The sequence below is a fragment of the Nanorana parkeri genome, unplaced genomic scaffold (genome assembly GCF_000935625.1).
Source record: "Nanorana parkeri isolate BGI_ZX_2015 unplaced genomic scaffold, ASM93562v1 scaffold2340, whole genome shotgun sequence".
In the NCBI taxonomy this organism is placed as follows: Eukaryota; Metazoa; Chordata; class Amphibia; order Anura; family Dicroglossidae; genus Nanorana; species Nanorana parkeri.
This window is the reverse complement of record NW_017308608.1, coordinates 131,684-143,916: the sequence shown is the minus strand read 5'-3', so window position 1 is coordinate 143,916 and position 12,233 is coordinate 131,684. Positions and strand designations below refer to the sequence as shown.

Genomic DNA, 12,233 nt, shown 5'->3' with positions numbered 1-12,233 from the left:
CCAACAAATGAAAGGGGTCGTGCTCCCTTACATTGGTTGTCCATCTCCATTCCTCAATGTAACGTCATGTGACCAACAAATGAGGAGGAGATACTGTACACCATATGAAGGTCCATCTCCATTCCTCAATATAACATCATGTGACCAACAAATGAGGAGGAGATACTGTACACCATATGAAGGTCCATCCCCCCATAGCGGTCATGAATGAACAGTACAATGGTCTCCGGGGGGTCAGAGGTGTTTTGGGGGTTTTGTCTCCTTTATCTGGTTGGTTTTCATATTTTGGGGTTACAATTGGACCCAATTCCATGCCAGAGCTCTGTGATGACTTCTAGACCAACATACATGACTCTGATTACTGACGTGTGTAATGATTTCTCTCCAGCAGATGGATGTGATGTCAGGAATACCTCGGAGAGACATCTTATATTATCTGCCGATTGTAAGTCAGAAGATAATGTCATCACACAGGATTCTCCAGGAGTGAATCCAAACACACAAAATATACATCACAGACCTCACTGCTCGGAGACATCAATGGATCCCTCTGATCAGGGTGAATCTTCTGATCATTCACATACTATGACTGGAAATATCCATCTAAGATCTCACAATGCAAGAGATCCATCTAATCCCAAGGAATCCTCCTCACCCCATGAAAGAAAACACAGAGGTGAGGGTCTGTTTACGTGTTCAGTGTGCGGGAAATCTTTCATTGAAAAGAAAACTCTTCTTGTACACCAGAGAAGTCACACCGCTGAGAGGCCTTTTCCATGTGCAGAGTGCGGAAAATTCTTTATACAGAAATCCACTCTTCTTTTACACCAGAGAAGTCACACTGGTGAGCGTCCTTTTTCCTGTTCAGAGTGTGGGAAGAGTTTCACTCATAAAGGAAACCTGGCTGCACACGAGAGAGTTCACACAGGTGAGCGTCCTTATTCATGTTCAGAGTGTGGGAAAGGGTTCGCTCATAAAGGAAACCTGGCTGCACACGAGAGAATTCACACAGGTGAGCGGCCTTATTGCTGTTCAGATTGCGGGAAGTGTTTTGCACAGAAAACCACTCTTCGTACGCACCAGAGAAGTCACACTGGTAAGGCTACTTTCTTTTGTACAGAGTGCGGCAAATCTTTCTCTATAAAAGAAAACCTTGTTACGCACCAGAGAATTCACACAGGTGTGTGTCCTTATTCGTGTTCAGAGTGCGGGAAATCTTTCCGACATCAACAAGCCTTTGTTAGACATCAGAGAATTCACACCGATAAGCGTACTTTCTCATGTTGAGTGTGTGGGTAATGTTTCACTTAGAAAGGAAGCCTTGTTAAACTCCAGACACCCCACACCGGTGGAAGAATTTGTTTTTTTAGATACGGAGTGCGGGAAAGGTTTTACAATTAAAAGAAGTCTAATTAAACATCAGAGAGAACGTTCTTGCTCTTTGGTAGGAAGGATTTTAGCCGGCGGAACTGTTCAGTCCATAGAACAACTGGAGGACAGAATCATTTACAAAGGGCTTCATCCCAAGATAAGTGATATTTCATTTACAGGTGAAGTTTGATGGGTCAAGTCTTCTCTTTGCATCGTCTGTGTCTTGGAGACTCCGATGGTATAGAAGAATTTTAAAAAAACAAACATCTTTATATTTATACAATAAATGTGTGGAAATTATCATTTTTTGCATCAATTTTCAGTTTGGTTTTCGTTCTTTTACCCTTTCTATAAAAATTAAAATGTTGTCAAAATGTTGTTGTTGTTTTTCATTCTTTATATCTTACCTGATATGTAATCTGTGTGATAATAAAGAAACAATTCCATTGTCTGTTGAAGATAAAAATAATTCCTATTATGGAGAAATACAGGAAGTCGTATGGCGCTCATGGTTCCCCCTACCTGCCTAGTAGTCAACGTTCCGTCAAAAGTTTTGCGACGGCCAGGGTGGGACCATCCGGCTGACAGGAGGAGGAGCCAAGAAAGGAAAATTATGGTAAGTATGAGACAACAATTTTCTGGATTCCCGACCCTCCTCGTGTCCTAAGATGGGATGTGAAATCAATATCGTAGGGAGGGAATAAAATGAAAAAAACAATGCCAAACAAACCAAAATTTCATTTTGAATGAACACCTGAGAGAACGGGCTCTCCCAAAGAAGTCTCAGGACCAAACCTAACGTCTAACTTATAGTGATGGAGGAAGGTGTTCGGTGAGCTCTAACTAGCTGCTCTCTAGATAGTCTCCACCGGAACTCTCCTGTAACTTGCCCACCAAGCAGCCATCGCTCTCCAAGCGAGTTTAAGGAAGGTCATCTAGGTAATGGAAGACTTGAATCCCCCCGGTTACGGAAGATCATCTACGCAATGGAAGACTTGAATTCTCCCAGGTTAAGGAAGGTCATCTAGGTAATGGAAGACTTAAATCCCTCCGGTTAAGGAAGGTCATCTACGTAATGGAAGACTTGAATCCCCCGGTTACAGAAAGTCATCTAGGTAATGGAAGACTTGAATCCCCCGGTTACGGAAGGTCATCTACGTAATGGAAGACTTGAATCCCCCGGTTGAGGAAGGTCATCTAGGTAATAGAAGACTTAAATCCCTCCGGTTGAGGAAGGTCATCTAGGTAATGGAAGACTTGAATCCCCCGGTTGAGGAAGGTCATCTAGGTAATGGAAGACTTGAATTCTCCTGGCTAAGGAAGTTCATCTAGGTAATGGAAGACTTGAATCCCCCGGTTGAGGAAGGTCATCTAGGTAATGGAAGACTTGAATCCCCCCGGTTACGGGAGGTCATCTACGTAATGGAAGACTTGAATTCTCCCGGTTAAGGAAGGTCATCCAGGTAATGGAATACTTGAATCCCCCGGTTACGGAAGGTCATCTTGGTAATGGAAGACTTGAATCCCCCCGGTTACGGGAGGTCATCTACGTAATGGAAGACTTGAATTCTCCCGGTTAAGGAAGGTCATCCAGGTAATGGAATACTTGAATCCCCCGGTTACGGAAAGTCATCTAGGTAATGGAAGACTTGAATCCCCCGGTTACGGAAGGTCATCTATGTAATGGAAGACTTGAATCCCCCGGTTGAGGAAGGTCATCTAGGTAATGGAAGACTTGAATCCCCCGGTTACGGAAGGTCATCTAGGTAATGGAAGACTTGAATCCCCCCGGTTACGGAAGGTCATCTAGGTAATGGAAGACTTGAATTTTTTTTTCGGGAAGGCATCTAGGTAATGGAAGACTTGAATTCCCCCGGTTACGGAAGGTCATCTAGGTAATGGAAGACTTGAATCCCCCCGGTTACGGAAGGTCATCTAGGTAATGGAAGACTTGAATCCCCCGGTTGAGGAAGGTCATTTAGGTAATGGAAGACTTGAATCCCCCCGATTACGGAAGGTCATCCAAGTAATGGAAGACTTGAATTCTCCCGGTTAAGGAAGGTCATCCAGGTAATGGAAGACTTAAATCCCCCGGTTACATGACCGACGCTGGGGGGGAGAGAAGAGGAGAGAGACACTGACCGACGCTGGGGGGTTGGGGGAGGAGAAGAGGAGAGAGACACTGACCGACGCTTTGAGGAGAGAGTCACCGACTGATGCTAGGGTCCAGAATCCAACTGCCTGACCCAGGACAACTGAAAAAGGAACAGTTTTGACCCAACCGGCCCCGACTGGGCTGGCAAAACTTGAGAAGGTCTTGTCAACTTGCTTGGAGCTTGACGAAGACTTCCCTCTGCTCGCTTTAACCAAAGAGATTTGTCCTGAATCCTTTCCCGGCCTTTATTTCCCTGTGTTTTGAAAGCTATCTTGTGAAGATCTACTGGAACAGCATTGCCTCCTTCTATCTTGAGGCATCAAGCCTGATTTATCTCTGGATTCCCGCTTAATAGCGTCTTCCTAAGTCTGTCCAAAGTTCTCCCGTAAATGGAACGGAGCACAAACTTTGCTTTGATGCTGAGCCAGAGAGCCCTCCTAGAAGTCACCGGGTGTGCCATGACCTGGGCATCCAGTCTCACCGCCTCTACCGCTTCCTCTGCCACAAAGTCTGCAGCCATCTTCAGGTTCTCAAATACTGAGGATAGATCTGGCATACTCGCCTGATCTTCTAATTGAGGTACCCAGGATCGCATTTCACGGGATACAGACGTTAAGAAAACCGCAAACCTACATCCCGCACCACAGGAGAACATTTTTTTTTGGGTCTGGCTCCAATTTTCGGTCCATGGGGTCTCGGAATGAGACCGAGTCTTCTGGGGGCAGTGTGAAATGGTTGGCCAACCTCTGCAAAGCAGCATCCACCTCATGGGCTGAATCCATCAACCAAAATCAGAAGATTGAAAAGGATCGAGTGCAGCTACCCTGTTATCAACACTTTGCCTCTTATCTGGTTCCGCCCATTGGTCCTCGATTGACCTCCAACAAGAAGGGAAAACACGGCAAACCCCTTTTCAGGTCCGGAAAATATTTTCTCACTTTGGAGGAGACGAGCTTTGTTCCTCCCAACCAATGGCCTCCTTCTACAGCTTCCACAAACAAAGTCCTAGGAATAGGCACTCTCTTCTCAATCCAGGTGCCGAGGTGTAGGAACCCGTCGGAACAGAGAGAAGTTCGCTTTCCTCCTCCGAGTTAAGTTGTAAGGTGGGCGGGCTCAGCCGGTATGGACAGCAGTAAACCATGCAGGAGACGGGGACACCCAGGAACAGTCCTAGCAGGGTTGTCCCCGGCCTTTATTCAACAAGACAGCAACAAAGAATCAATGCAGGAAGGCTTTGTACAGCAAGTCCATGGTATGCCTGAGCCACTACGTAGACCCAGGCCCGTTCCTGAGTAACAGGGCGCCCCTAATGGGTTCCCCTAAAGTAAATAGGCGGCCGTTGTGCCATTTTAGCGTTCGGTTAGCTCAGTCTTTTCACCCAGCGGCCGGAGAGACCTGAGCACATCTACACCGTCCACAATCCTGCCAGCCAGTGCCGCGCGATAAAATATACATTATATTACCAAAAGTATTGGGCCCCTCCCCCTCCAGATCATGTGATTCAAGTGTTCCAATCCCCTCCATGGCCACAGGTGTATAGGACGAGGCACCTCGGCATGCAGATGCTTCTGCAGACATTGGTGAAAGAACGGGTCGCTCTCAGGAGCTCAGTGACTACAAGCGTGGTACCGTGATAGGTTGTCACCTGTACAATAAGTCCGTCCGTGACATTTCCTGGCCACTAAATATTTCGCGGTCGCCTGTTACTGGGATTATAACGAAGTGGAGGCAACTCATCAGCACACCAAGACATTTTGGACAATTTCATTCTCCCAACTTTGTGGGAGGAGTTTGGGGATGGCCCCTTCCTGTTCCAACATGACTGCGCACCAGTGCACAAAGCAAGGTCCATAAAGACATGGATGGGGGAGTTTGGGTGGGAGGAACGTGACTAGCCGCACAGAGTCCTGACCTCAACCCCATAGAACACCTTTGGGATGAATTAGAGCGGAGACTGCGAGCCCCTCCCCTAACATCAGTACCTGACCTCACAAATGGTCCAACATTCCCATAGACACACCCCTAAACCTTGTGGACGCCTTCCCAGAAGAGGCGGAGCTGTTATAGCGGCAAAGGGGCGGAGCCAACCCAATACTGAACCCTACGGACTAAGACTGGGGGGCCATTAGAGTTCATGTGAATGTCAAGGCGTCGCAATACGTTTGGTAACATAGTGTAAGTATACAGTATATAGACTCAGTCCACACAGGAAACAAACTCGGGTATAATGTGCGTGTGTAATTATGGATGTAACATCCGAGAGGAATGGACCCCGAGGACGCAGACAATATGATGAAACGTAACTTGATGGAGTTAAGTCTTTATTCAACCTCAAATACTATGTAACGTATCCTGCAGTATTTATATTCAACACACGGTGGTGATCTCACGTGGAAGCCACCTACAGGAAGTGACGTAAGGGAACGACAGGAAGTGATGTAGGAGTATCAAATAGCACGCTCCAGGAGAAAGGTCAATTGGAAGGAAGTAGAGAGGAGACATCGCTGGAACTGGGATCAGAGGTGGTAATAGGATATTATTTTATATTTACAACCAGTGACCCTCCCGCCCCGTCATGTCCGTCCTCCATAGTCACAGTGACGTCTGTTATGGTTTATAGTTTTAGAATATTGTACCGTGTTAGCCATCAATTAGTGCCGAAAGTTTGGAGTTTGTGAAACTTTGTATATAGAGCCATTTATCCAACTGTCCATCCAGAGCCGCCATTTATAGACCGCATACACCCTAAATATAGAGCCATTTATCCAACCGTCCATCCAGAGCCGCCATTTATAGACCGCATACACCCTAAATATAGAGCCATTTATCCAACCGTCCATCCAGAGCCGCCATTTATAGACCGCATACACCCTAAATATAGAGCCATTTATCCAACCGTCCATCCAGAGCCGCCATTTATAGACCGCATACACCCTAAATATAGAGCCATTTATCCAACCGTCCATCCAGAGCCGCCATTTATAGACCGCATACACCCTAAATATAGAGCCATTTATCCAACCGTCCATCCAGAGCCGCCATTTATAGACCGCATACACCCTAAATATAGAGCCATTTATCCAACCGTCCATCCAGAGCCGCCATTTATAGACCGCATACACCCTAAATATAGAGCCATTTATCCAACCGTCCATCCAGAGCCGCCATTTATAGACCGCATACACCCTAAATATAGAGCCATTTATCCAACCGTCCATCCAGAGCCGCCATTTATAGACCGCATACACCCTAAATATAGAGCCATTTATCCAACCGTCCATCCAGAGCCGCCATTTATAGACCGCATACACCCTAAATATAGAGCCATTTATCCAACCGTCCATCCAGAGCCGCCATTTATAGACCGCATACACCCTAAATATAGAGCCATTTATCCAACCGTCCATCCAGAGCCGCCATTTATAGACCGCATACACCCTAAATATAGAGCCATTTATCCAACCGTCCATCCAGAGCCGCCATTTATAGACCGCATACACCCTAAATATAGAGCCATTTATCCAACCGTCCATCCAGAGCCGCCATTTATAGACCGCATACACCCTAAATATAGAGCCATTTATCCAACCGTCCATCCAGAGCCGCCATTTATAGACCGCATACACCCTAAATATAGAGCCATTTATCCAACTGTCCATCCAGAGCCGACCATTTAAAGACCGGATACATCCTAAATTTCTGCAAGTAAGAATTTAGCAGACTTGATTTCTTTCAAAGCTTTTGTCCTGAATTATTTCATGATGGTGACAGGGTCTCTTTAACTGTTTTCTGGTGGTTATTTTTAACCACTGCACTGAAATCAGAGTCTTCTATGGATCACATGATCACATCAACGAGGATGGACAAGGACCCGAGTGATATGACTGAGAAGATATTGGCCCTCACCTTGGAGATTATTTACCTGCTGACCGGAGAGGTGAGGAACACTCTGGGGAGGTCACATGACATCACTTTTATCTCTTAACAAAATACAGACCTGACCAAAAATGTGAGGAGGATTCTGGGATGTCACATGACATTACTTTTGCTCTTTCAAAACAGAGTTTTCCTCCGGTGAAGTCTGGTGACCATTTAACCGTCACAGTGCCTTCACCTCACTCCATGAAACCCGAGAGGAGCAATGACAAGAAGATTCTAGAAGCCACCAGGAAGATCATTGAGCTGCTGTCGGGAGAGGTGAGCGGTGCCGGGAATTCTGGGACATGATCCAGGAACAGACAAGGGGTGTGTCTGGGTGGTGACTGTATCATTGTGTGTGTCAGGTTCCTATAAGGTGTCGGGATGTCTCTGTCTATCTCTCCATGGAGGAGTGGGAGTATCTAGAAGGACACCGGCATCTCTACAAGGACGTGGTGATGGAGAATGAGCCGCCCCTCACATCACCGGGTAAGAGGAGAGAGCAGTACGGAGGCTCCACCTACATCCCCCATCATCTGATACACACATAGAAACAATGTACTCAGTCAGTGTGTGTGTTTCCTACAGATGGATCCAGTAAGAGGAACCCACCAGAGAGATGTCCCCGTCCTCTGTATTCCCGGGACTCCACACAGGAAGATCTCACCGTCCCTCACCATGATCAGGTAGATGGGACTCGCTGTATAGAACACAGAGATGACTCTGGAGTGAAGAGGACACCGGCTCACATTCAGGTACTTATACTGTTTGCACATTTAAAGGGTAATTCCAATTTCCCACCAAATCTGAGAAACTGAAATTGCCCCGACAAATTGGTCCCCTCTGCCCCCCAATAGTCATCCCTTTAGGGAAACCGCTGTTCCCCTCCACTGCAGCCGGTATATGATTCATACAATATACTCAGCATTAGAACCCAGTATCTGTATCTAGAATAATGCCCATAAATGGTAAGCACCCACTGGTCAGCGCACTCACCTGACCACGGTTACCAATGAGAAGAGCTTCATAGCATCTCCCCCACCCATAAAGTATGACCCCAATTTGTGAGGTAATTTGACTTTTTGTGGGAAACTGGAATTACGCTTTTATGATGTATTCATGAGTACAGAGCTGCGTTCCTTTGTGTTTTCTATCTCCCCGGAGTTCAGCTTTATGAGATGTTTTCTATTATTTTGGGGTTTAGGGTGAAGAACGGATCAATATAAAAGCTGAGGTTAAAGAGGAAGAAGTGGAGACGTATGTGGGGGGTGACCGGCCGTCCACGGAGGAGGTCGGGATGATGATGAAAAGTGATCAGGGTGACATTTCTCTACCGATCAACACAAGTAAGTAACAGACACTACGGAGGGAACAGGTCACAGTTCTATGTCACTTCTGAGTAGAAGGTGTGACGTTTAAGGGATCATGTTGGAGAATTATCAGATCTTCACATCATCAGATAAGATGAGACTGAATTATAAATGGTGGACCATCAACGTTGGGAAGAAGATTCCCCGGAAGAAGTCATCTCCCCTGTTGTAGGATGAAGGGGTCGTGCTCCATTACATTGGTTGTCCATCTCCATTCCTCAATATAACGTCATGTGACCAACAAATGAGGAGGAGATACCGTACACCATATGAAGGTCCATCTCCATTCCTCAATATAACGTCATGTGACCAACAAATGAGGAGCAGATACAGTACACCATATGAAGGTCCATCTCCATTCCTCAGTATAACGTCATGTGACCAACAAATGAGGAGGAGATACTGTACACCATATGAAGGTCCATCTCCATCCCCCCATAGCGGTCATGAATGAACAGTACAATGGTCTCCGGGGGGTCAGAGGTATTTTGGGGGTTTTGTCTCCTTTATCTGGTTGTTTTTCATATTTTGGGGTTACAATTGGACCCAATTCCATGCCAGAGCTCTGTGATGACTTCTAGACCAACATACATGACTCTGATTACTGATGTGTGTAATCATTTCTCTCCAGCAGATGGATGTGATGTCAGGAATACCTCGGAGAGACATCTTATATTATCTGCTGGTTGTAAGTCAGAAGATAATGTCATCACACAGGATTCTCCAGGAGTGAATCCAAACACACAAAATATACATCACAGACCTCAGTGCTCGGAGACATCAATGGATCCCTCTGATCAGGGTGAATCTTCTCACCATTCACATACTATGACTGGAAATATCCATCTAAGATCTCGCACTGCAAGAGATCCATCTAATCCCAAGGAATCCTCCTCACCCCATGTAGGAGATCAGAGAGCTGAGGATCCATTCTCATGTTCAGTGTGCGGGAAATTCTTCACTGACAAGAAAAACCTTCTGAAACACCAGAGAAGTCACACAGACAAGCATCCTTTTTCATGTTTAGAGTGTGGAAAAAGCTTCACCCATAAGCGAGACCTTGTTAAACACCAGAGATTCCACACAGGTGAGCGCCCCTTTTCATGTCCAGAGTGCAGGAAATCATTCACTCGTAACGGAGATCTTGTTAAACACCAGAGAAGTCACACGGGTGAGCGCCCCTTTTCATGTTCAGAGTGCGGGAAAAGTTTCTCCCATAAAGGAGACCTTGTTAAACACCAGAGAAGTCACACAGGTGAGCGCCCTTTTTCATGTTCAGAGTGCGGGAAATCTTTCACTCACAAAGTAGTACTTGTTAACCACCAAAGAATTCACTCGGGTGAGCGCCCTTATTCATGTTCAAAGTGTGGGAAAAGTTTCAGTCAGAAAGGAAGCCTTGTTGCACACCAAAAAACTCACACAGGTGAGCGGCCTTATTGCTGTTCAGAGTGTGGGAAATGCTTTGCACTGAAAAATGCTCTTCTTACACACCAGAGGATTCACACAGCTGAGGGTCCTTACCGTTGTACAGAGTGCGGCACATGTTTTTCTGTGAAAGGAAACCTTCTTACACATCAGAGAACTCACACGAAAGAGCGGCCTATTTCCTGTTCAGAATGGGAGAAAAATTGCTCTGAAAAAGGAACACTACTGGTAAATAAGAGATTTCACACTGGTGAGCGACCTTATTCCTGTTCAGAGTGCGGGAAATCTTTCAAAGAAAGCCAAAACCTTCTTAGGCACCAGAGAATTCACACGGGCGAGCGGCCTTATAGCTGTTCAGAGTGCGGGAAAAGTTTTGCTCAGAAAAACACCCTTGTTGTACACCAGAGAATTCACACAGGTGAGGGTCCTTTCCGTTGTACAGAGTGCGGCAAATGTTTTTCCGTGAAAGGAAACCTTGTTACCCACCTGAGAATTCACACGGGGGAGCGTCCTTATTCATGTCCAGACTGTGGTAAATCTTTCAGACAGAATCAAGCCTTTGTTAGACACCAGAGAATTCATTCTGATAAGCGTCCTTTCTCAAGTTGAAAATGTGTGGGAAATGTTTCATTCAGAAAGGAAGTTTTGTTAAACACCAGAGAACCCAGAGCAGTGATTGATGTTTTTCCATGTTCTGGAGTGCGGGAAAAGTTTTACAGATAAAAGAAGTCTAATTAGACATCAGAGAGACGTTCCTAATCATTGTTTCGTATGATGGATTTTATCCGGTGGAACTGTTCAGTCCATAGAACAACTGGAGGATAAAATCATTTATAAAGGGGGCTTCATCCCGGGATCAGTGATATTTCATTTACAGGTGAAGGATGATGGGTCAAGTCTTCTATTGGCGGCGTCTATGTCTTGGAGACTCCGACGGTGGGACATTTCCTAATCCTTACCAATTAGGCGCAGGTCTTTATAAAGGGCCACACCACCAGAAAAGTGTCGTACGTGTTTTATTGAATTCACCCCGATGGGTGTTCCGGAGACTTCTCAGCACTACAATGTAAGACTCCGGAAGAGACCGGATCTGATGAGAGCTTCATATCCTTTCCTCATACATTCATTCCCGGTGATAGGATTCTCCAGAAGTGAAAGTGAAAGTAACAATCTGCTGGTCGCGGCTGATCGCTCAGATCTGGGATCTTCCCTTCAGTTTGGTTTTCGTTCTTTTTATAAATAATAAAACGCTGTCAATGCTTTTGTTTTTTTGTTGTTATTGTTTTGTCGCATGGACATCACTCTACCTCACCCTTCCATACAGTTATAGTCAGCCCCCGGCCCTTCCCTACACGGTGTGCAAACATTCAACTCTAGCATGGATTATATTCCACCAGCAGATTACGTTGTGACTTCTCATACACGTATCCTGTCATCCCTTGGTTGCCACGTGACCGCTTCAATGGTTACATCATTTGTACTTCTAGGATCAGACCCGGGCGTGTTATGGCCCGTGTGCCATATGGTAGGTCTAGTATTAGATTGTAAGCTGCTGGGGGGGCGGGGACTCATGGGCATGTACATACTTGCCTTATGTAGCTGAACTGTCGTGGGTCATGGGGACTTCTTCAGTTGCGATTGTTTTGTTAGGTGATGCTCCAAAAAACGTGCAATCGGAGAAAATGTTCAAGCTCTGGTCAAAATGGACGCACATGTTATAAGGGTATTTGCACTGACCACCAATGTAACAGAGGAATTTACACTGACCTCCAATGTAACAGAGGAATTTAGACTGACCTCCAATGTAACAGAGGAATGTACAATGACCTCCAATGTAACAGAGGTATTTACACTGACCTCCAATGTAACAGAGGTATTTACACTGACCTCCAATGTAACAGAGGAATTTACACTGACCTCCAATGTAACAGAGGTATTTACACTGACCTCCAATGTAACAGAGGTATTTACACTGACCTCCAATGTAACAGAGG

General features: G+C 45.7%; 1 protein-coding gene across 1 annotated transcript in view; it reads left to right on the top strand.

Annotated features, from left to right (window-relative positions):
* The window catches only part of LOC108801443 (zinc finger protein 585A-like), a 36,942-nt gene extending 26,094 nt beyond the window's left edge, over positions 1 to 10,848 (top strand). Inside the window, exons 8-9 of the mRNA XM_018573335.1 lie at positions 677 to 897; positions 9,871 to 10,848. Of these exons, the coding sequence (XP_018428837.1) occupies positions 677 to 897; positions 9,871 to 10,848 (1,199 nt within the window). The remainder of the gene's footprint in view (positions 1 to 676; positions 898 to 9,870) is intronic.
* The last annotated feature ends 1,385 nt before the right edge of the window (positions 10,849 to 12,233 follow it).